The sequence below is a fragment of the Verticillium dahliae genome, genomic scaffold, assembly GCF_000150675.1.
Source record: "Verticillium dahliae VdLs.17 supercont1.15 genomic scaffold, whole genome shotgun sequence".
In the NCBI taxonomy this organism is placed as follows: domain Eukaryota; kingdom Fungi; phylum Ascomycota; class Sordariomycetes; order Glomerellales; family Plectosphaerellaceae; genus Verticillium; species Verticillium dahliae.
The window spans coordinates 483,332-504,345 of NW_009276934.1; the positions used below are offsets into that span (position 1 = coordinate 483,332).

The window sequence follows — 21,014 nt, forward strand, 5'->3', positions numbered from 1 at the left end:
GAAGAAAACGGCCGACAAGAAGGTCAAGATGCGCCGCGGCATGATGCGCTCCTGGAACGTCCCACGCGCGCGTGTGCAGGGGTCCCGGAGCGTCGTGGCGCGCACGTCGAAGACGCGCCGCGCTTGCACGCCCGACGGCCCGCCGAAGGGGTCCATGTCTATCGTGCGCGCGGCAAAGTGCTCGCGCCCGGGCGAGCCGTCGAGGAACCCTTCTCGGTCGCTGGCTGCCGTTGCTGCGGCTACTGTCAGGTAGGCTCGCTCGTAGATGAAGCCCATCTTCAGCGACTCGACGGCCCAGTCGTCTCTGTCGTGGGAAGAGGCGAGTCAGCAAAGGGGGGCTTGCCATGACGTTCGACCGCCCTGCGAGGGGGGGAGGGTTCGCTCACTCGTCATCTTGTATTATGCAAAGAGAGTCGATCCACATGTACTCGACGTCGAGTTGTCGAGCGACGGTGATGGCGTCTTGAAACGTTCGAGGTAGGTCATTCCACTCGATACCTTCTTCGCGCTGCGTGAGGGTTACCCATGTGGTCGTGAAAGGCGCATCGGGACCCCAGCAGTGGCTCAGAGCAATGTATCGCGCATCTTCTGGGAAGCTGGCTGTCACGCGAACATCGGGACGGGCTGCGGACCCGATGTGCAGCAGCCGCCGCGGCAGCTCACCAGTGACCTGTGAACACGCAGGGTGCTTCTTCTCGCACTCGTTGCGAAGCTGTCGTATCTCGTCGTAGAGTCTTGGATCGCGAAGATCCTCGCGTAGGGGCGTTGCTGACCCGAGCATGTTCAACAGACATTTTGAGTCCTTTTCACGGAACACTTCGACGACGCTGCGGCCGACACGAGCATCATCCCAGAGAACGTAGAAGGGGGCCTTCGGCTTTGCATGGAGAGACAGGACCGAGTAGCCACTAATTTGCACATCGCAACCCATGGCCAGCAGCGAATAGTATATGACGTAGCAGAACCGGCACTGCTCCTCGTAGGCCGACTCGGCAACCTGAAAGAAGTCGACTCTCATCGGAGCACCGGGGCTCTCCCGTCGGCCATGTGACGGCGTCGTCCATCGCTCAAGAGACCAGTTCTTGCACACGGGGCAGACAGAGTTCGACGAACTACCGCTTGGCTCTGGCGACGGACGGAGAAACACAGGACCAGAGCCCTTTCCCGGGCGGGTGTGATACGCCATTTTTTGCTGCTCAAAGCTGTCCCATCGTATATTAGTGAACGAGTCTTTGATGACGCCAGGAGTTCTCACCACTTGGCCTACCCCTCACTGTCGACGGCGACGCCAAGATGGGCGAGAGAGATGACCCGCAGGGCAAGATTATTCGGGTGCCAAACCAGCAGGATAAACATCAGTTTTAAGATTTCTGACTTGTTGTGATGTTGAGAAACAGATCGTCAGGCAAGGCTGTAGCAGAGCAATGGCAATGAGTGTCGCTCCTACGACTGTCAGCCCCTGCGCCACGTCAACCCCCCTCTTCAGCTCAATCCTTCACACTATAGCAACTCGATCGATTGGTCGAGGACATCTTGTTTTGCTGCAATGCTTGTCGCATATCTTTGCTGAAGGGGTTCGGTTCCAATTTCGAGGCACCTTGACGACTTGCCCATGAACCCGAAATGATCACGGGGAACACCATGTTTGTACTCTCATTGATACTCTCTGCAGGGTTCAAGCTCTGACCAGGCACCACGATTTGGGAAGAAAAACTACATACAATTTAGCCATCTCGAAAACGCCCCATGTGCACAAGGTATTTAAAACGCCCAGCAATGCCATGCCAAAACGCCTGCGAAACCCAAGACAATCCAAGGAGCACGTGGCCGCCGCCCGCCGCATACCCTACTTCTCCCGCGCCAGCACCATCTTCTCGCGCTCGCTGCGCCTCTTCTGGAACTGCTTCTTCGTGTGCCGCCTCTCGTTCTCTTCCCTCCTCTTGATCGACTTGAGCTCCTGCGCCTTGATCTCGCCCGCCTTTTTGACGACCGTCGGGATGTGCCTGTGACGCTTGATGCGGCGCACCTCGGGCATGTGGCTGAAGCGCTCGATGAGGGCATTATTGTACTCGAGGGCCTGTCGGTGGCGCGCCGACTTGACGCCCGACCGCTCCGAAGCGTTGGTTCGCCAGAGACGCACGTTGCCGTCGTCGGAGCCCGAGAGGACGTACTTGGAATCGGGCGTGAACATGGTGCTGAACACGCGCTGCATGCGCTTCGTGTGGTAGATGTCGCGCGAGTGGCCTTGGTCGCGGTTCCAAAGGCGAATCGTGCGATCGTACGAGCCCGAGACGAGCTCCTGGCCCGTGGGACTGAACTCGACGGACATGACCGAGGCAACGTGGTCCTTGAGCACATTGAGCGCCCTGTCGAACTTGCGCATGTCGAAAATCTGGCCCTCCTGTTAGCAGTCTGTCGAACTAGGCACCAGTGTTCGAGCAGGTGACTCACGTAAATGTTGTGATCTTCGCTGCCCACAGCAAAGTTGAAGGCCTCCATGGGGTTCCACGAAATGGCGTTACAGGCAAAGTTGAGCGTTGTCCTCGTCAGAGGCATGGAGGTCCTGAGGTCGAACAGGACGATCGATCGGTCGAGGCCGCACGCCGCAAGCACCGACGTCTCCACCTGGTTGAATGCCACGGCATTGATCGTGTCCACAGAGTTGGGCCAGCCCAGCACGTCTGGCGCGGCATTGTGGCGTTCCAGGTCATAGATGGCCACCGAGCTCGACGACGAAGAAGCGGCAAAGACGTTGCGCGACCGGTGCATCGACAAGCCCGTAAAGCCGCTGTTGCCGAGCCACGACGAGATGGGCGCAGACTCGCTCGGCGTGTTGTAGGGATCCCAAAGCTTGATGGTCTTATCGGATGCCGCACTCAGCAGGCGCTGATCCTTGGTCCAGCAGACGCTCCTGACAATGTTCTCGTGTGCGCTCTTCGTCTGCCAGACCTCGTCCCGGCTCGTCATGTCAAAGACCTTGACAGCTCCGTCGCCACTCGCCGACGCAAACCGTTGCAGACTGTTGGGGTCCTTAGCCATTGTATAGACGCCGTCGACGTGGCCCTGGCCGAGCTCGGCCACGAAGGGCGCCGCGTGCATGCGCTCGAGTTTGACTGCATTGAGAGCTTTCGTATATCTGGTGGTCGCCGTTAGCTTTGAACATTGTCGGACTAGCCACACCTCGGGTCACTGACTCTCTCGCACGCTCGAAGGGATGGGCGCCAGGATCGAGGTTACGCGGTTGCTTGACGACCTCTGTTCCAGGCGGGTTGTACTCGGACACCGACCGACTAAGAGCTTTGATCTTCATGGCGAAAATGACCCAGAGCCCAGGAGACAATTCGTGTCGGGACTGATATCGACGGGACTATGATCGAAGGGAGTCCGGAGCTTCGTTGACTCGGGGGTTGCGTCTGGAGATCGATTTTGCGTGTTGCGTGCAACTGACCAAACAATTATGATTTCTCAAGATCGATCTTCTGGACCCTCGCCTCGTTACTTTGGTTATCGCCAAAAATTTCCAGAGCGTTTGGCGGGGTGTGGGGCTTATCGGAGCGTAATCTCGAATCAGAGCGCGCCTTGGATCAATCACGGCCCGTTCAAGCCGTTGTAGGGAGTACGGCAGGCTACAGTCAGCTACGGTGCACCACAAACAAGGATCTAAAGGCTGTAGAGACACACAATGCGTGATCCCATTATCCACATATCCGGATATCTCGTTATTGCTGATTAGTAACAGCCCCCCAAGCAACTGACGCGAAAGGTGGGAGCTTCAGGCAGCCCAGCTGCATCACCACCAAACCCCCTCGACCCTGTGCTGCACTCTGAACGGTCGAACCTCTACGATCCCTCCGAACTCCGACAACAACAACAACCCCCGCATCAACACATATACACTCTGCTGCACACACACACACCCCACACATACCGCACACCGACACATCTTTAGCCATGGCTCAGGGCGACTCGGCAAGGGTGCAGGAAGCCCAAAAGCTGGCGAAATCGAACCCTCGCGAAGCGGAGCAGGCCTACCAAGAGATCCTGTCGAAACCGCCATCTGCGACGTCCGATGCCGCCATTAAGGAGTACGAAGCGGCGTTGATAAGCTTGGGCGAGCTGTACCGGGATGAGAAGTAAGCTTCACCATGGGCTGCATTGCGGCTGATGCCACGCTGGCGCATGAGCAGCCATGATGGACTGACTGACCGTACCAGGAATGCGCAATCGCTCGTGGATTTGGTGACGACAAGCAGAACGACCCTCTCATCGTTCGCCAAGGCAAAGACGGCAAAACTTGGTGAGATGACCTCCCTCAACACCCCACCCCCCCCTTGATGGACCCCGGCGACTCACATGGTGACCTCCCCAGTCCGCCAGCTCCTTGACCTTTTCGATGCCATTCCCAACACCACCGACACCCAGATCGCCGTCACCAAGTCATGTATAGAGTGGGCGACCTCTGAGCGCCGGAGCTTCCTGCGCCAGAACCTCGAGACCCGTCTCGTCACCCTCCTCATGGCCAAGCAGTCCTACTATGACGCCCTCACCCTCATCAACGGCCTGCTGCGCGAGCTCAAGCGTCTCGACGACAAGCTTGTCCTCGTCGAGGTCCAGCTTCTCGAGTCGCGCGTCTACCACGCCCTCGGCAACATCCCCAAAGCCCGCGCCGCCCTGACGAGCGCCCGAACGAGCGCCGCCTCGGTCTACACGCCGCCCCTGCTGCAGGCCAACCTCGACATGCAGAGCGGCATGCTCCACGCCGAGGACAAGGACTTCAACACGGCCTTCTCCTACTTCATCGAGGCCCTCGACGGCTACCACACGCAGGACGAGCCCGTCAAGGCCACCGCCGCCCTGCAGTACATGCTGCTCTGCAAGATCATGCTCAACCTCGCCGACGACGTCAACAACCTCATGGCCTCGAAGCAGGCCCAGAAGTACGCCGGCCAGAACCTCGAGGCCATGAAGGCCATCGCGCGCGCCCACTCGAACCGCTCCCTCGAGGAGTACGAGCGCGCCCTGACCGCGTACCGCTACGAGCTCGGCTCCGACGCCTTCATCCGTAACCACCTGCGCCGCCTCTACGACGCCATGCTCGAGCAGAACCTCATCAAGGTCATCGAGCCCTTCTCCCGCGTCGAGATTGACCACATTGCCAACATGGTCGGCCTCGACACCCAGCAGGTCGAGCGCAAGCTCTCCCAGATGATCCTCGACAAGGTCATCATCGGCGTGCTCGACCAGGGCGCCGGCTGCCTCATCATCTTTGACGAGACGCACCGCGACGAGTCGTACGACCACGCCCTGGCCACCATCGAGAAGCTCGGCGGTGTGGTCGACGTGCTCTACACGAACCAGGCCTCGCAGCTGGAGTAGGCCGGCAGAGGGCCCGGCGAGAGGGGGGGTGGCGAGCTGTAGTGTAACAACATCATAGATACCGCTGGTGAAGACGCCGGACGCGAATCATTCGATGCCATGTCCATCGCCTGTCATCTGCTGAGTATCCCCGCCTGAAGTGAGGCGTCATCGCGGGTCTGAATCATGTGTGTGAATGTGAATTCCGTGCTCGTACCGCCCAGCGCCTACATGTGAGCAGCATTTTGACCACTTTTTCATGGCTCAATAGGCATCGAACAATCAAAATGTACTCGCTCATTCATTCAGTGAATCCTATACTTCGACACTCCCTGACACGGGTATCTCCAACACCAAAACCCATACGGCGGGTACCAAAACGCCCCTGACACCCCAAGTCCATTCCTGGTTGCGCAGACCCTTGCCCTCTGCTCTCGAGAGCGAAACATCCTCTGTACTCGGACATGCTAAAACGACATGATAGCTCAACGCCAAGCGCTCTCAAACGTCGTGGTGATGCCAATCGGCGCTGTAGGGCGACTCCCAATCGTCGTCCCCCTTTTCCTAAACGCCTTCGAGAAACCCAAAACAAGGGGGAAAAAAGCCACCCAAGGCCTTCGTCGTCTAAACATGACCTCTCGTTCTCCTCGTGCAAGTGAAAAAGACAAAAATGCAACGCTATGCCGCCATAGTATGCAATACAAAGACTCAAGACCCCAAACACCGACACTGGCGAAAAGCTGCTCACGCAGCAGATGTGCCTCTTCTCGTCTGTCATGCGCACACCCTTAGACTCCCGAGTACTCCTCGTCGTCCTCGTAATCATCCTCCGCAACCTCCTGTGCGTTGGCAGCAGCCTCGGCCTGCGCCGCCAACGCTGCGCGCTGGGCCACCATGGCCTTCCGTATCTCATCGAGGGGAAGGTGCCACTCCTCGCGCAGTCGCTCCATGACGACGATGGAGAAGAGCCTGATGGCCAGCTCGAGTTCGTCCCAGACCCCCTTGACCTCGCTCATGAACACGTCAATGACGTTGAGGTGCCAGGCGTTCAGCACAAGCCTCTGCTGCGTCTCGTCATGTGCGAGAACGGTCTGGCCCATGAGCCATCCCGTGCGACGCTCAAAGTCCTCCGGGAAGACATAGTTGAATGGACCCTTGCGCCGCATCTTGATGAGGCGATGCATGTAGCGGTAGTGGGTGTCGCCCCAGACGGTCCTGGAAAGCGGCTGATCCCACTCTGCCACGGCCTGCTTGCGGTAGCGCTCTCGCTCAATCTCTTTCAGCTCCTTGGCTCTCTTCTCTTCTTCGAGCCTCTGCTGGTTTGCAAGCTCAATCTCCTCCTTTTGACGTCGCAGTGCCTCCTGTCGCTCCAGCGCGTATTGCTCCATGCGTTCGCGTTGGAGCTGGAGCTCAAGCTCGATCGAGAGTCCTCTTTGCTGTGAGGATTCTCTGGGCTGGTTGGATGCCAGCTGCGTGCGAGGAGGGCTCGATGAGAGTTCCTCCTCCGTCTCGACGCTTGGGGCGTCGATCATTTCAACATTATTGTCATCGTCGCCGACAAGCTCCTGACGAGCATCTTCTTCGTTCACTTCTTCGTTGCTGACTTCGTCGTCATGGGTAGCGACCTCGCTGACTGTGCGCTGTCTGCTCAAACTCTTCCTCGTGGCACTGTGCTGGGCCTCCCATTGGCGACGAGCAAAGTCATCTACAGCAGCCTGCTCAAGCTCTCTCTCGAAACGCTTCTGCGCCTGAGTCATCGGCGACTCGACGCCGCTATCCCATTCTACCACAGGACCGGGAGTGTGGGCCTTCAGAGGCGATCGCATCGCGGACTTGCTGGGCGAAGCGTTCTTCGGTGGCAGAGTGCGGAGAAACCTCAGTCGATGATCGGGGGAAGAAGATGACTCTTCCAGAGCAGAATCCTCCTGCCACTTCTCTATGTCGGCGTGGGAAAGGTGCGTCCGAACAGGTGTCGCGGACTGTGTCGGCGCGAACGACAGCTTGGACACCCCAAGGCTCTTCTGCGTTGACTTGCCGCGGGACTGGACCTGCGACCGGTCTGGTGTGCTGGGCGCCAGAACAGACTTCCTCAGCGAGCTAGGCGCAGGTGCTCTGGCGTTGGCAAACGGATTGGCGCTCTTGAACGGAACCGTCGGAAACATTGTGTTGCTCGTCTGTAGTACGTGAATAAGGCTCTCGGCTGGACGGTTGGCAGCTTCTTCCTGGGCAGCGAGATCGCGCCTCTTGCGCTCGAGAGCGGCCTGAGCGTTTTCCATACCTGGCAGGAGGGCTGGAGAAGAGAAGAAGCTTAACATTTTGTTTTGGCGGCTGGACTGTGCGCTCTTCTGAACGCTTCGTGCTGCTTCGGCGGCCTGTGCCTTGGCCGGTGTCAGGCCTGTCACTTCGTCTCCCAGGGGCTCATTCTCTTTGCCGGCCTTCGTCCACGGACTGGGCACAACGGGCCGGGCTTTGACGTAGGGATGGTGCCTCTTGCGGGGACTCGTACCAAATGGTTTCTGACGCAGGGAGCCAGTACCTCGTACACTTGACCGCTTACCGAAGGGTTGTTGGCGAGAGCCCTTAGGAGTATCTCGCTGTGCCTCAACCTCCCAAATGTCCTCCTCGTCTTCGTCCTCGCCCGCGGCAGTTGCATGGGGAGGTGAATTCTGCGTCGGCGCAACGACGCTTGGTTCATGGGCATGCGAACTGTATCCAGCGACGGAACCAAACGCAACACTCAGGCTCGGGCTGGTAGCCTGGTGCTGGAAGACGGTCTCTTCTCGGGGGGCCGCTGCAGGAGACTGCTCGTCGACCATCCAGCTCGACTCCTCCTCATGAGGGGGAGCAACATGGAGAGAGTCGGAGTCACCAGAAGATGCGACGACCTCTTGCTCTCGCCCCGACGCAAAAGAATCACTCATTCTGTTGAGTGATTGGGAGGGATCACGCGCCACCAGTTTCGCCGCTGGGGACTCGAGGCTCGCCTGCTCGCGCGCGGAGGTTACCGCTGTAGGCGAGAAGAATTTGGCGCCAGCTTGGAGAATATTGGACAGCGGCGGGAACCATCCCTTTCTGGCACCAGTGAACTTGGCGCCGGACTGGCTCGCAGACTGATCTGCCGACGTCGTGGGCCGCTGCTTGGGAGTCTCGGTGGCGATAAGCTTCGAGGAACTCGGAACGACATGGTTGGAGTGTGGACGCTCAATAGAGCGGCTAGCCGTGTGACCAGGCGTGGCGTTCGTCGCGGGCCTGAAAGGACTGCCCAATGAGTTCTGCCGGGAGATGGGCGACGAAGCCTCGGAGGTGACGCTCTGCAAAGCAAGCCCAGCCCTTACGATGGGTGACAGAGACGGGCGATGTCCCAGCTCAGCAGAAGCAGAGCGGGGAGCTAGCATGTTGGCATCTTGAGAAGTACGTTGAGACGAGAGCTCTGGCGCCGTGGGTGTCGACTTTTGCTGGGCTTCGGGTTCCGTCACAAGAACATCGAGCGTCGGTCTCGCCTTCGAAGTTGCTGCAGGGAGCTCGGGTAAAGTGTCCCCGGCAGCAGGCTCTGCAGCAGGCTCTTGGGCCGTTCCGTGGCGGTCGTGATGAGAGATCACGGTGCTGTCAAGGGGCGAAGATGTAAGCTCGGGGGTCGGCAGACGTCCTTGCGTGCTAGCAACAGAAGCAGCACGGCTCCTGGGGGACGAAGCAGCAGCGATGTCCTTCTGGGTTGTGTTGCCTTCGGTAGCCATATCATCGTGGGCACTGTCGTTGTCAACGTAGTCCATCTGGGCGTCGTCACGCGCCTCTTCTTCCTCATCCTCATCCTGGACATCCTCTTCAAACGCTTCCTCCTCGGAGAGCTCCTCCTGCATGTCGTTCTCGCTGAGGTTGTCGTCCTCCCCGACGCGGTCTTCCACTGAGCCCACGTTCTGAACGTCTTCGTCATCTTCCTCATCCATGAGAGAAGCATCGTGAGCTCCCTGGTCGAGAGTGTCCTTCTCGAGATCATGTGTATTCTTGGCGCGCTCCTCAGCCTTACGCTGAGCCAAATACCACTCAGGCACCGCAGCGTCCAGCACGTCTTCTGGTATTTCGGACCAGGAATCGTTGTAGGCAGCAGACTCGTCATGGTCTACGTTGGGCGTCGCCTTGCCCTTGAGATCAATAGGGATGGCATCCACGTTGTGATCAATATCCGCATGTCGCGCCTCCTGCACCTTTGAGTTAAACAACTGTCTGCTCAGGGATACCGGCTTGCGTCGGGGGCTGGATCGAGCCAATGAAGGGGAAAGGTGGCGCTTGGCGGGCGACAAAGCTGAACGGCCGCGTACTGAGCCAGAGGGAGAAGCAGCAGACTCGGCGTCAGTCATCTCCAAGGTGTTTCCAAGCGACGTTGCCTTGGTGGCGGGTGACTTGACGGCGGATCCGGAAGCAGAGGGTTTGTTGGACCACAGATACTGAGACTTAGCCGGAGTAAAGGCTGCAAGCACATTGTCTGGGACCTCGGGGAACTCATCCTCATCTGCTACTGATCTCACTGGCGACGAGTCAACGTCCATCGACTTCTGCGCAGAAGAAAGCACCTGGCGGGCAAGAGATTGACGGGCCAGCGGTCGCGGGGTTGGCTCGGCTGGAGACGATGCGGCTGCTTGAGACTGGGGCTTTCTAGAAGATGAAAACAGCCTACGAGCAAGGGAGCTAGGTGCTTGCGCAGCCGCCTGTTTCTCGGCAATATCGAGGAATGGGTCCTCGTATAAAGCAGACATCTCTGGCGACGAGATGCGAGCGGCAGGTCTGTAGCGTTTGATAGGAGACCGCTCGTCGCCGCCTTGTTCGTGCTCACGCGGCACGGCAGCCTCGAGAACCTCGTCAGGAGCCTCAGACCATTCGGAATTGAGGTCAAGCTGTGCCTGAGAGGTAGTCGGGGCTTGCTGGCTCAAAACTGGAAGAACTGGGAGATCGTCGACATTGGTACTGTCGCCTTGAGCCTCGTCCTGATCAGCCTGGTTAGATTCGACATCCTGAACGTCATCGCGACGGACTTCGTCATGATCGTCATCGCGGCCGTTGCGCTGTTCTTGCAAGACCCGACTGTGATCATAACTCAGATCAGGGCTTCCTTCGTTTTGAGCGGCAGTCTCTTCTCCAGCCCTCGACTTTCTGAAAGACTCAAGTGTCTGGCTGATTATGAAGCTTGTTTCTTCGCCGAATTCCATCGTCTCATTGGGCCGAACACCTAGACTGCCTCGTAAGGAGGGGATGGAAGCAGCGAATATCATGCTAAAGTCCTCTCCCTGCGCGACCGTGTCGTCAAGTGCAGGCCGCGCTGCAGCTTCGTCGTCGTCGGAGAATTGATCAGCGACAGTCTCTGCAGCAGCGTCATCGTTGATGTCGGAGTGGTCATCGGGACCGTCGTCAGGAGGCGCATCATCGCTAAAATCTGAGGGGGGCCCACCAGCGGCGTCGGACATGGCAAGCCACATGTCGGGCTCCGGGGCAGCTTCTTTCTCTTCTTCCTGTTGCTCATGCTGTTGTTCCGAAGCTTGGGGCTGCACATGCTGCTCATCTTCAAGCTCGATCTGGATGCCCGATTCGACTTGCATCATGGACTGGTCTTGCGGTGTGGGTTCTTGACTGGAGGCAACACGAGCCGTCGCATCGTTCTGATCAATGCTCTCAGTTTCTGGCTTGCTCTCAGGCTCTTCTTGCTGAATGGAATGCTGAGCGTCCCATCCATTGTCTCCCACCGGTGTTGATGAGCGGCGTCCACTGATCCAGGACTCGGTGGAGACCTCTTCAGTGGGTGCTCCGGCAGTAATGCGTGTTGTTGCGGTGTTGTCCACGATAGCGTCGCTAGTCAACGGGTCTTCCGATGTCTGCGGTTCATAGACGAGTGAGGCTGCAGGTTCTGTAGCAGGCTCCTCAGCGATGGGTTCGGTCCTGGTATTTTCCTCGGCATGGACATTCTCAACCGAGTCTAAAACGGGTTCGGCGATTCTCTCGATTTCTTCGGGAATCAGTGCCATGCGGCGCGCCTTGCCTGTGGCCCGCTTTGTGCTTTGTTTTGAAGATGATGTATCTTCGTCAGGCGCCGTCTGCGCCTTGCGCTTCTTGGATTGTCGTGTTGTTATGTTTGACAGCTCCGACAGAACGGTGGCGTCGGACATGCTCTCCTCCTCGAGGTCCATAATTCTCGCGCTACGTCTCTGTTGTGTCTTCTTTTGCGAGGTTGCGGTCTTTTTCGGGGTAGCAGCGCGCTTCTTGGGGGTTGCAGAGGTCTTCTTCCTGCCGGCCGCTGAGGCCGGGGCCGGTCGCGAAGTCGCGTCGGATTCCGAGTCGTCCGTCTCTGTTATTTTCGCTCTCTTGCTCCGGCCAGGCGTCTGCTTCATCGGGGTCGAGTTCCTCTTGCCGCGACCCCTTCGTTTGGGCGTGATGGCGCCAGGCGCATCTTCATCGCGCAGCGGCACAGATTTGGTGGTGGCAGCGGTGGACTTCCTGCGCGACCTCCTCGCGGGCGTGGACGACGGGAAGAGGGTGCGTGCTATGCGGTTCTGGTCGTCGTTTTCGGTTTCGAGGGTCACCAAGAGGCGTTGTGGGGTCTTGGCGCTGCCAATCTCGACGGCGATGGTCTGCTTGCGAGGGGAGTTGCTGGCGCCGAGGGACATGTAGCGGTGGGAGACTTGGGATGCGCTTCGTGTGACGCGACGGGAGGATGGGAGGAAGGATCCGTCGCGCGAGGCGTTGAGGGGGTCGGGCGACGAGAGCAACTCGTCATTGCTCATGGCGCGTGGCGTGGCCATTTTGGTGACGACCATGCGGTGAGGTAGGCGCGATGCCGTGTGTTGTTTTCGGTGGCTCTGGTGCAAAATGGGAGTGTGTTTGACTGTGTAGCTGTTTGTTGAGTGATTCGAATGACTAAAACGATGCAGCAGCGCGTGTAATGTGCAATGCTCAAGAATGGGTGCGTGATGCAAGCAATGCTCAGTGTTGAGATAGTGTTGGTGTGGAACGTGCTGGGAGTCGCGATGTGGGTGACAGGTACAGACAGGGTCCGGGTCCAGGCACAAGCGGGAGAGGCTGCTACGTTGTTTACTTTTGGCTCCGGGGGGCTAGCGCGCCGGCCGTACCCCACACCATATCGATGCCTGGTCACGTGCCCCGGATCCACTCGATGCTTTGCTCTCATCGCTGGGTGAAGATGCATGGCTCATGGCTACTACCTTATCTACAGCTTCATTGTTGCTGCAACGCAACATCCACAAGACGGCCTCACACCCCTGCCCCCTTGATGCTCATGTCCGACAACGCCTTCAAATCCTCATCATCCTCCGAAGCAACGTCCAGCGTCTCATCCAGCGAGCCAGTTCCCACAGACAATGTGTCGCTAGACGCAACAGATTCATCGCTTTCCAGATAGTGGTCTGTTGCCGACTGCATTCGATAATCATCAATAATCTCTCGAATGCCCCGTTGCAGGCTCTCAATCTGACGCTTCCTGTATATCTTCACCGCCAATGCCGAAATCACCGGTATCAGCGCGTTGACGCGTTTATGGACCAACCGTCTCCTCGAAGAACCCGGCTTGACGCCTGTCCGGTTGCGCAGGCCGCGCAACTCGCTTTCTGCAAGAGGCTGTACGTACTCCCGCGAGGCCTGTCGGATCTGCTGCCGCGTGACAAACTTTCCGCCAGTGTGGAAGGCCCGATCCATGATGATGATGAGATCGCATGCACATTTGACGACCATTCGAGCTGTCACTGGCGCCTCGAATAACGGCGCCGCAACTAAGAGCGACACATCGCCGATGGCTACGAAGAAGGACCGTGCCATGAAGGAGGAGAGGTTCCTCCACACAACCGTGCTCATGATGTTGTCGACCTCCTCCTCGCGAGTGAGTCCGCTGGTGGTCGTGCGTGTCAAGCCAAACGATCGGACGATGGCGTTGCAAAGAAGCCGCGAATACGTGGGCGCCGAGATCCTGTTCACGACCACAAGCAGAGCCCCCAAGTTAGAGGCCGTGACTGCCGTGCGGAGCAAGCGAACAGTCTCTTCGACTGCCAGCGCAATCTTGAGATCTAGATCGACTACTTGGGCTGCTACCATACCTGAACGAAGGCTCTCGGAGTTGAGTGGCTCAAGGGTCAAGTGCATCAGAGCCATGATGGACTCTCGGTTATCTGTGACGGCTTGTCAGCACTCCATTTACTGGCCAGTAATTCCCTTCGGCGAGAGGAGCAAGCAGCTGCATGCTCGCGTCTCGTATTCTTACCTCTCGAGACGAAAGTCACCTTAATGTCCAGTTTGTCGTTGGCGTCGGCACAATCTATCGCCAGCCTCTTCTGCCAACTTTGTCGTTTTTGTAGGTCACGAGCAATGTCCAGCTCGCGTTGTGGCTCAGGAGCTCGCCCTGTTTCCAATGCTCGGATGTCTTCCTTGCTCAGCTCGGTCTCTTGCCTGAGGAACTTGTCCTTCTTGGTACCGACGAGAACGACTGGCAGAGATGGGGCATACTTGGCAATGATTCCAAGAACGAGTTCAAATGCGGCTTCGATGGGCCGGCTTGTGTCCATATCGTTGCAAATCCTTTCAGTCAAAGAGTCAGTGCGTCGCTCAGTATGTTGCCACCAACATCCATGCCATTCTTGTGACCCCAGGGGCATGATCTTACCAGACAGCATGCAGCTGATCCTTCACTGGGGCAGACGAACCCCGTTTCTTCAGGAACATCTCAAAAGCCTGAACGCGCTTGATATCACCCGCCTCGAAGCCTTCCGAATCGTGAATGATAATACCGGGGTATTGATCTGACTCAAACCCTTGCTCCATGTCATGGATTCCCCGCGTGTCCTCGTTTTCTACAGTCTGGTCACATTAAGGGTCAACTCCTATGCTTCGGACCAAGCAGACTGCATGCTTACCATTTTCATGCCGAATATGCGGTTCAGCAACGTCGACTTGCCCACCCCGGATCGACCGCAGATGAGGATGCGCACTTGCTCATATCGAGTCTTCAGCGTACGCTCCAGCAACCAGGGAAAGAAATTGCTGTGCTCGGGCGACTGGAATTGGCTGCTAAAGTCTTCCAGTCTGTCTTCCATCTTCTGCAGAGCGTCTTTGATGCCCAGGCTAGGATATGTGTCCTTCAGAAAGTAGACTGACGGATGTATGATGGTGCCGTAGGGATCTGCATTTACCCGCCATTAACGTGACTTTTTCCATAAAGACGATGGGGGCCGTTGGGAGCATACCATGTTCGTTGTAACCCGCCACACCCCGCGCGTCGAACACTGAGCGCGGGCGCCGCTGGTAGCCCGTGAGAAACTTGTCCGGTGGATTCAGCCTTACTTCGTGAGTGGCCTTTTCCACATGACCCTTCTTTTTCAGCTTCTTTCCTTGTCTTTTCTGAAGGTTGCCGTGGCGGTGGGAGGCTCGCAAATCAAACATGTTGACCTTGATACCGCTCGCCAGGGTAAAGTCCCACTGACGAACCTCTTGATCAGCGTCTGCATTCGTCTCAATGGGGACGGGTCCTCCAGAAAACAGGCACGTCTTCGGAAACGGCTGGTCCGCACCGCTCTCGCTCACAATACTCGGCAGCACCAGAGAGGGCGGGTGCTCGACGGGAATCTTGTCGGCAATGTACTTTGGCGGCTTGTACTCCAGGACGAGGCCAAACTTTTGGCTCTCGAGAAGCATCCACTGCAGGGGATACAGCGACAGGCCGTCGTCCTTGGCTCCCCCGCCAATATCAACGTGCCAGCCAACGAACCATGCCTGGATGACAGACTCGGCGTCCCAGCCCGGTGTTGATTCGGTCTTGTACAGCTCGGGTTGGTGCGTGTTTCGTTCTTCATTCAGCGCCAGTGCGTGGCGGACTCGGCGGATGGACCGTGAGTAGGAGAGGTCAAAGTCGACATCTCCTTGGGCCTTTTTCACCGTGTCGAAGAGGCCGAGGAACTGAATGGCAGGACCCTCTCGCGTCTTTTCCAAGCTGAGAACACTATTAGTCAGTCTGCGCTGGCAATGATCGCGCATGTAGATCTGTTCACTGACAAAAAGTTGTACAGCTGATGCAGAAAGAGGCTCTCGTCAGCACTGCCGTCTTGGCCAAAGGGACAGATCATAGCCATACCTCTCCCTGCTTGTTCGACATCTGTCTCTTCTGCTTCGCGTTCAGGAACCCTAACGCGACTCGATAGTCCTGGTTGAACTGTCCTGTCGTCTGCTTGTGCAACGTGGCTAGGTCTCGGAAGAGAGCCGACACAGCGCGCACCACGTCTTGCGTTTCAGTCAGCGACACCACGCCAGACAGCGTCACGAGAATGAAAGAGGCATCTTACAGGCGCCTCTGCTGAAGCCATACAGCCAAAGCTCATCATCCGGACTCGTCACCTCTGCGCAGCAGTACTGGAGAATACCATGTCAATAAGCAGGCAGAAGAAGCTGGCGCCCGGGCAGCTGGCTGGCACGAACCTGGTAGACATCGCGGATGAGCTCCTTGCAGCCGTCCCCGGTAATGGCATCGTTGTACTTGTCATAACTGTTCGTCTTGGTCCCTATGCCGTTGAAGTACTTGGCAACCTGTAACCGTGTGAAAAGGAGATATGGCTATGAGACGGGTCAAAAGTCATCGGTACCTGTTTGATTGTTTTGCCGCCCTGCTCAAAAGTACCCTGCTTGACAGACGCAAAGATCCTGAAAGTGTTGCTCAGGTTTCCCGTTCCCTTTCCTACGTTGTCGCATGATCAGATTCGCTGCTTTCACTCACGCGGGCGTTTTGGGTGCCGACCGTTACCTTCTTTGCCATCAGCGTTGACACACCACGATCCTTTTGACATCGTGCTGAGGTCGGGACCGAAACATGCTCGACGAGCGGAACATGGTTGCCGAGCGTGCCCAGAGAGACTTCACTGCAAACGAGCCATCTCGAAGAAGAACATTCTGAAAATGGGCGGGGAGGACATCGCTAATAGCTGCAGGCAGACCCGCATGAGATGAGGCTGGGAACATGATCCTTCGCGCCGTCCCGCAGGATTCAGCTGGCAGCACGCCACGAGCCAAGATTTGCTATTTTTGCCACTGTCGGGACAGCCCCCATCTCTGTTCTTGTCATTTCGCATGGGCTGCTTGCAGGGTGGTAGCCCAACGGCCGTACGGACCCAGTGCACCATGTGGCTGCTACTCCTTTCGGCGGGCATTTTCATGGTCCCTTGGGGGCGAAGACGGGAGCGTCAGCCTGGTGATCACGACAATCATCCGATTCGGACACCGGGAGGACTCAGCATGTAGATCTCGGGGCAATATGACAAATCAATCTTCATCACGTCTGTCTCGTGCTGCTGACTGCAACGGCCTTACCAAACATCCCATCTGCGAGTTCGACCGTCCTCGAGTGTTGTTCACCCGGAACAACCACAACCGACGGTGATTGCACATCCACGCCACTTGTTGACCATGTGCTGGCGGTAAGCTTAGGGTTCCCGCCCAGCAAGACGGTCGGGTCCGCCATTGCTTGTGTCCTCGTCTCGTTCACTTCCAATGAGCCACTTCACAGCATGGATAAGCTCCTGGTCACTCTGTTGGCTCGACTTCAGCGGCACCATCTGGAATGCATGCGGTAATCCAGGATACACGCTGACGCGCACCGGAACCCTGAGCGGCAAGAAAAGTGGTCAGCGCTGATCGGCCAGGACAGAAAGAGCACACGGGGGGTGTGGTTCAACAATACCCAGCTGCTTGGAGCTTGTCGATGTAGGCGAAGGCATCGCTCCGCAGGGGGTCAACCCCGGCAATCTGCACGTATGCCGGCGGCAGACCCGAGAAGTCCTCGGCCAGGAGGGGTGACATGCGCAGATCGTCGGGCACGGGCTTGTACCACTCGAGGCAGCGGTGCACCCCGATAGTCGGAAGGATCGGGGCGTCCTTGGAGTCGACGTAGCTCGAGAAGTCGACGCCCGCGGGCTGGACCGCCGGGTGGACCACGATGGGTTCGCGCAGGATGTGCCCACGGATGGAGACGAGACCTGTGGACCTGGCACGTTGAACGAGTGCTGCTGTCTGGAGGGGGGTTAGGGATGCATCAGCCTCTTTTGGGTCTTTCCACCGGAATTGGGGCTGCATGTTGACTGACCATGTTGCCCCCGGCACTCAGGCCTCCCATGATGATGTTGTCTGGCTTCCCCCCGAGGGACTCTAGGTTGTTCTGAACCTGTGAGGTGTCAATTGTGACCAGGCTGGCACACAGGATGGATGTTTCCTACCCAGAGAACTCCGGCCCAGACGTCCTCGATTCCGATGGGGAAAGGATGCTCTGGAGCCCTAAGAGGTGTTTGTTAGCGACCAAATCATCTTTCATCACACGCATGCAGCATTTTGAGTTGTCGTCGTACTTCCTGTAGTCTATGCTCACAACGACGATCTGGTTGCCTGTGCATACGGTGCGGCAGAAGGCGTCCTCCGTGTCCAAGGTTCCAACAGTCCAGCCGCCGCCATGAACACTGGCAAGGCGCACACACCATGTAAGCAAGATGAGAGTTCTCGAGGCCGGAAAGCTACAAAACTCACTATATCAGGACGGCGCCGTTGGTCGAGGGCCCCTCCGGCTTGTAGATGCGGACCTGGTTGGTGCCACCGTCATATCCGGGCACCGGTTTGTCGGTGATGGTCAATCCGCTGGGTGGAGGCAGCTCAAAAGGCAACTTTACTTGGTTCCGTAATTCCTCGGGCGTACCCTTTCCAAACGAGAGCGTGGCATGTTCGGCAATCTGAGTCCATCAGCACAACAGATCAAGTTGGCGAAGACAATTCATTCAGGTGAGCTTTGGACGAGACGCACCTCCAGCCATTCAGGACCCAAAATGTGCAGACCTGGCTCTCTATAGGAGCCCATGTTGGCGTTGGTGGCTGTAGAAAGGTGCTGGAGCTACCGGGCGGTTCACAATTGAGCTTGAGGGTTCAGTCAAGCAGCTCTGGAGGTGATGGGCGCGGAAGGTGTTTGTATGTCAAGTTTGTAGGTCAAGAGGTCCATGATGCCGAGATGGAGAAAGGAGGTGGATCTGGCTTCTAATAGATCACCAGAGGGGCTGTTGACGGAGCCTTGCCCGTGTGACCGTTAGTCTACCCGAGCAAACCCCCCCCCCCTGACACTTGAATAAATAGCCTCGGGGTCAAGGATATTCTCGCTCAGCACGGGCTCGTGGCGGCCTTGCTGGTAAGCCTTCATCCCGGGGTTGCGCCTCGCGTAATCAGGTGCAGTGGAGGCGTGGGTTGAGTATCCAGGTGTAGCAAGCAACGCGGGGATGCTGGCTCCCCGGAGTGCTGGGGCATGATCAGTCTAAGATATGGATCTGTGGGGTACATGTAACTCCCTCAGCTGGCGTGACCATGTATCTTCATCTCGTATCATGGTGGGTTGCTGCTATCAAAAGGTTTATTTGCCGAAAAACAAAGGGTTGGCTGGAGCTCGGTAATGTGGCGGCATTCGGCAGTTTTTTATGTCGATGAGAGTTTCCCCCAGTTCCCTCCCTTGATACGACCACATCGAAGTGTGCGACTGGCTGGCGTAGCGTAGCACCATGTCTTGCTTGGCGTGTGGCATCGCAGCATTGGAATATTGCCTGTTCATGAGTTGAGATTACTTTGCGAGCGCTCTCTTGTCTTGTAGGACTTTGTGTTGTTTAAGGTACCTACTGTCTTGGTGCTTGGCGGATGCCATGGATCAGTGCTTGTGTCCCAACTGCCGTGTACTATGTATGTTCGTTGTCGATGCGGGGTAGTGTGGGTTGGGCATGCCGAGCGGCCGGGGCGGACGGAGGCTTCTCTGTTTCATGAGTGGCTGGACGAGTCTTTGGCTGGATGACTTTGTGTTTGTGGCAGAGGCTTGATCAGGTCACGCTCTATATATGGGGTAAGGTAGAAGATTGCCCTTGAATCGCGTCCTGCTCAAAGCAATGATGGTCCTGCGGAAATGGTATGTCTAGTGGCGCTATCTATTGAGTGCCGGTCCTTCCTGCCGTACTTGGCTACTGTTCGGGGGCTTCGGCCCAGGAGACGGAGCCTCCACCATGATCACGATGCATCTTCCACTGACGAGTGGGTGAGTCGCTAGAGTGTGCCACAAGTATAGCGGATGCACAGGTCATTAGAAGAGAAAGAAACAGCAGCCTATGGCTTATCACAACCAGCGGCGACCATCAGACTTGCATCGAGATGAACAGTCAGTACACAGCATCTTGAGCATCCCTCCAGTGAGCGGGGGCAGGGGTTCAAACAGGGGCCGGCCCCTGACCCCCTGTGGCCCCTGACCCCTTTGTGCAGGGACCGCGTTTCACAGCCCTGAGGCCCCTGTGCCGCTGAGCCAAGATGCCTGAGCCAAGGCCCCAGCCCGCCCTGGTCCCTGGTGCTCAGCGGGTAGCGACCTAGGAACCTTACCTAATCTAATACCAAGCTCCCTTCCTTCGTCACCAAGTTGAGCTGGTAGGAGCTGTGGCCCCTCCAACATCTCCATCACATGTCCGAAGCGCCGACCTGTCTTTCGTCTCAACTTCCCTCCTTCAACGCTGGACGCAAACCTCCTCCCCTCCCCTAATGCTAATTGCCTGCCGCCATTGACACCTGTCACTCGCTTTCCTCTGCTGCCGGGCAGCCTCTCCTCGTCTTTTTCTCCATTGTCATCGATACACGACGACCAGGCACGACGCCCAGGCACGACGCCCAAGCCACCTCACCCGACTACCCCTCCTCCAACCTTACCGTTCTCCATCACGAACTCGTCGACAGCGAGACAACGACAGCGAACCACGACAGCGAACCACGACAGCAGCCATGGATCGCTCCATGCCCCATAATGACTCCTGGTTCGACCCCCTCTCGATCGACCTCATCCTCAAGGTCCTCAAGACGACCTTCTTCCACCCCTTCATCTCCTGGGTCATCCCGCTCTGCTTCCGCGCCCAGATGATGGACTGGTCGGCGCTGCCCATGCTCGTGTCCATCGCCTGGGCGAGCCTCATCACCCTCGTCTGGACTCTGTCCGCCATCAACACGCGCGTCGCCTACGGCCCGCCGCGCCACGTCGACCTCGCCGACGAGGTCATCGTCATCACGGGCGGCGCCTCGGGCCTGGGCCTCCTCCTCGCCGAGGTATACGGCATGCGCGGCGCCACCGTCGCCGTGCTCGACCCGCGGCCCATGGAGAACGGCGCCGCCCGCGGCGTCACCCACTACCCCTGCGACGTGTCCGACAAGGCCCAGCTCGCCGCCGCCGCCGCCCAGATCGAGCGCGACCTCGGCCCGCCCACCGTGCTCGTCAACAACGCCGCCGTCGTCACGGGCCGCCCCTTTGCCGACCAGTCCCTCGACGCCCTCGACCGCAGCCTCGCCGTCAACCTGCTGGCCCCCATCTACACCCTCAAGACCTTCCTGCCCAGCCTGCTGCGCGCCCCCGACGGCGCCACCATCGTCACCGTCTCCTCCGTCCTCGGCCGCCTCGGCGCCGCCGGCCTCGCCGACTACGCCGCCGCCAAGGCCGGCCTCTCCGCCCTCCACGCCTCCCTGACCGCCGAGCTGCGCCGCTCCCACCCGAACCTCCGCACCGTCCTCGTCGAGCCCGGGCAGCTGTCGACGCCCCTCTTCACGGCGTCCGCACCCCCAACGCCTTCCTCGCTCCCGTCGTC

The 21,014-nt window shown here is 58.0% G+C and overlaps 7 protein-coding genes across 7 annotated transcripts in view; 2 read left to right on the forward strand and 5 right to left on the reverse strand.

Annotated features, from left to right (window-relative positions):
- The window catches only part of VDAG_07035 (HET domain-containing protein), a gene marked incomplete at both ends in the record, with an annotated part of 2,279 nt that extends 1,093 nt beyond the window's left edge, over positions 1-1,186 (reverse strand). The window contains 2 exons of the mRNA XM_009655940.1: positions 59-304; positions 387-1,186. Of these exons, the coding sequence (XP_009654235.1) occupies positions 59-304; positions 387-1,186 (1,046 nt within the window). The remainder of the gene's footprint in view (positions 1-58; positions 305-386) is intronic.
- A 660-nt stretch (positions 1,187-1,846) lies between these two features.
- Positions 1,847-3,310, reverse strand: VDAG_07036 (SOF1 protein; the record flags this gene model as incomplete). The annotated part of the gene is made up of 3 exons (XM_009655941.1): positions 1,847-2,392; positions 2,452-3,136; positions 3,195-3,310. 3 exons carry the CDS (start codon positions 3,308-3,310, stop codon positions 1,847-1,849), a joined length of 1,347 nt encoding a protein of 448 aa, XP_009654236.1.
- A 641-nt stretch (positions 3,311-3,951) lies between these two features.
- Positions 3,952-5,376, forward strand: VDAG_07037 (26S proteasome non-ATPase regulatory subunit 11; the record flags this gene model as incomplete). Its single annotated transcript, XM_009655942.1, has 3 exons — positions 3,952-4,133; positions 4,215-4,297; positions 4,370-5,376. 3 exons carry the CDS (start codon positions 3,952-3,954, stop codon positions 5,374-5,376), a joined length of 1,272 nt encoding a protein of 423 aa, XP_009654237.1.
- A 767-nt stretch (positions 5,377-6,143) lies between these two features.
- VDAG_07038 (uncharacterized protein) lies at positions 6,144-12,140 on the reverse strand (the record flags this gene model as incomplete). The annotated part of the gene is made up of 1 exon (XM_009655943.1): positions 6,144-12,140. One exon carries the CDS (start codon positions 12,138-12,140, stop codon positions 6,144-6,146), a length of 5,997 nt encoding a protein of 1,998 aa, XP_009654238.1.
- Positions 12,141-12,609: 469 nt separating this feature from the next.
- Positions 12,610-16,083, reverse strand: VDAG_07039 (uncharacterized protein; the record flags this gene model as incomplete). The annotated part of the gene is made up of 8 exons (XM_009655944.1): positions 12,610-13,517; positions 13,610-13,923; positions 14,009-14,202; positions 14,259-14,524; positions 14,589-15,331; positions 15,492-15,618; positions 15,681-15,747; positions 16,027-16,083. 8 exons carry the CDS (start codon positions 16,081-16,083, stop codon positions 12,610-12,612), a joined length of 2,676 nt encoding a protein of 891 aa, XP_009654239.1.
- Positions 16,084-16,642: 559 nt separating this feature from the next.
- VDAG_07040 (lipase/esterase) lies at positions 16,643-18,229 on the reverse strand (the record flags this gene model as incomplete). The annotated part of the gene is made up of 7 exons (XM_009655945.1): positions 16,643-16,992; positions 17,069-17,397; positions 17,471-17,548; positions 17,601-17,658; positions 17,730-17,837; positions 17,905-18,104; positions 18,176-18,229. The coding sequence occupies 7 exons, from the start codon at positions 18,227-18,229 to the stop codon at positions 16,812-16,814; spliced, it is 1,008 nt and encodes a 335-aa protein (XP_009654240.1). The 3' UTR covers positions 16,643-16,811.
- Positions 18,230-19,701: 1,472 nt separating this feature from the next.
- VDAG_07041 (uncharacterized protein) overlaps positions 19,702-21,014 on the forward strand; it is a gene marked incomplete at both ends in the record, with an annotated part of 1,624 nt that continues 311 nt past the window's right edge. The window contains 2 exons of the mRNA XM_009655946.1: positions 19,702-19,749; positions 20,119-21,011. Of these exons, the coding sequence (XP_009654241.1) occupies positions 19,702-19,749; positions 20,119-21,011 (941 nt within the window). The remainder of the gene's footprint in view (positions 19,750-20,118; positions 21,012-21,014) is intronic.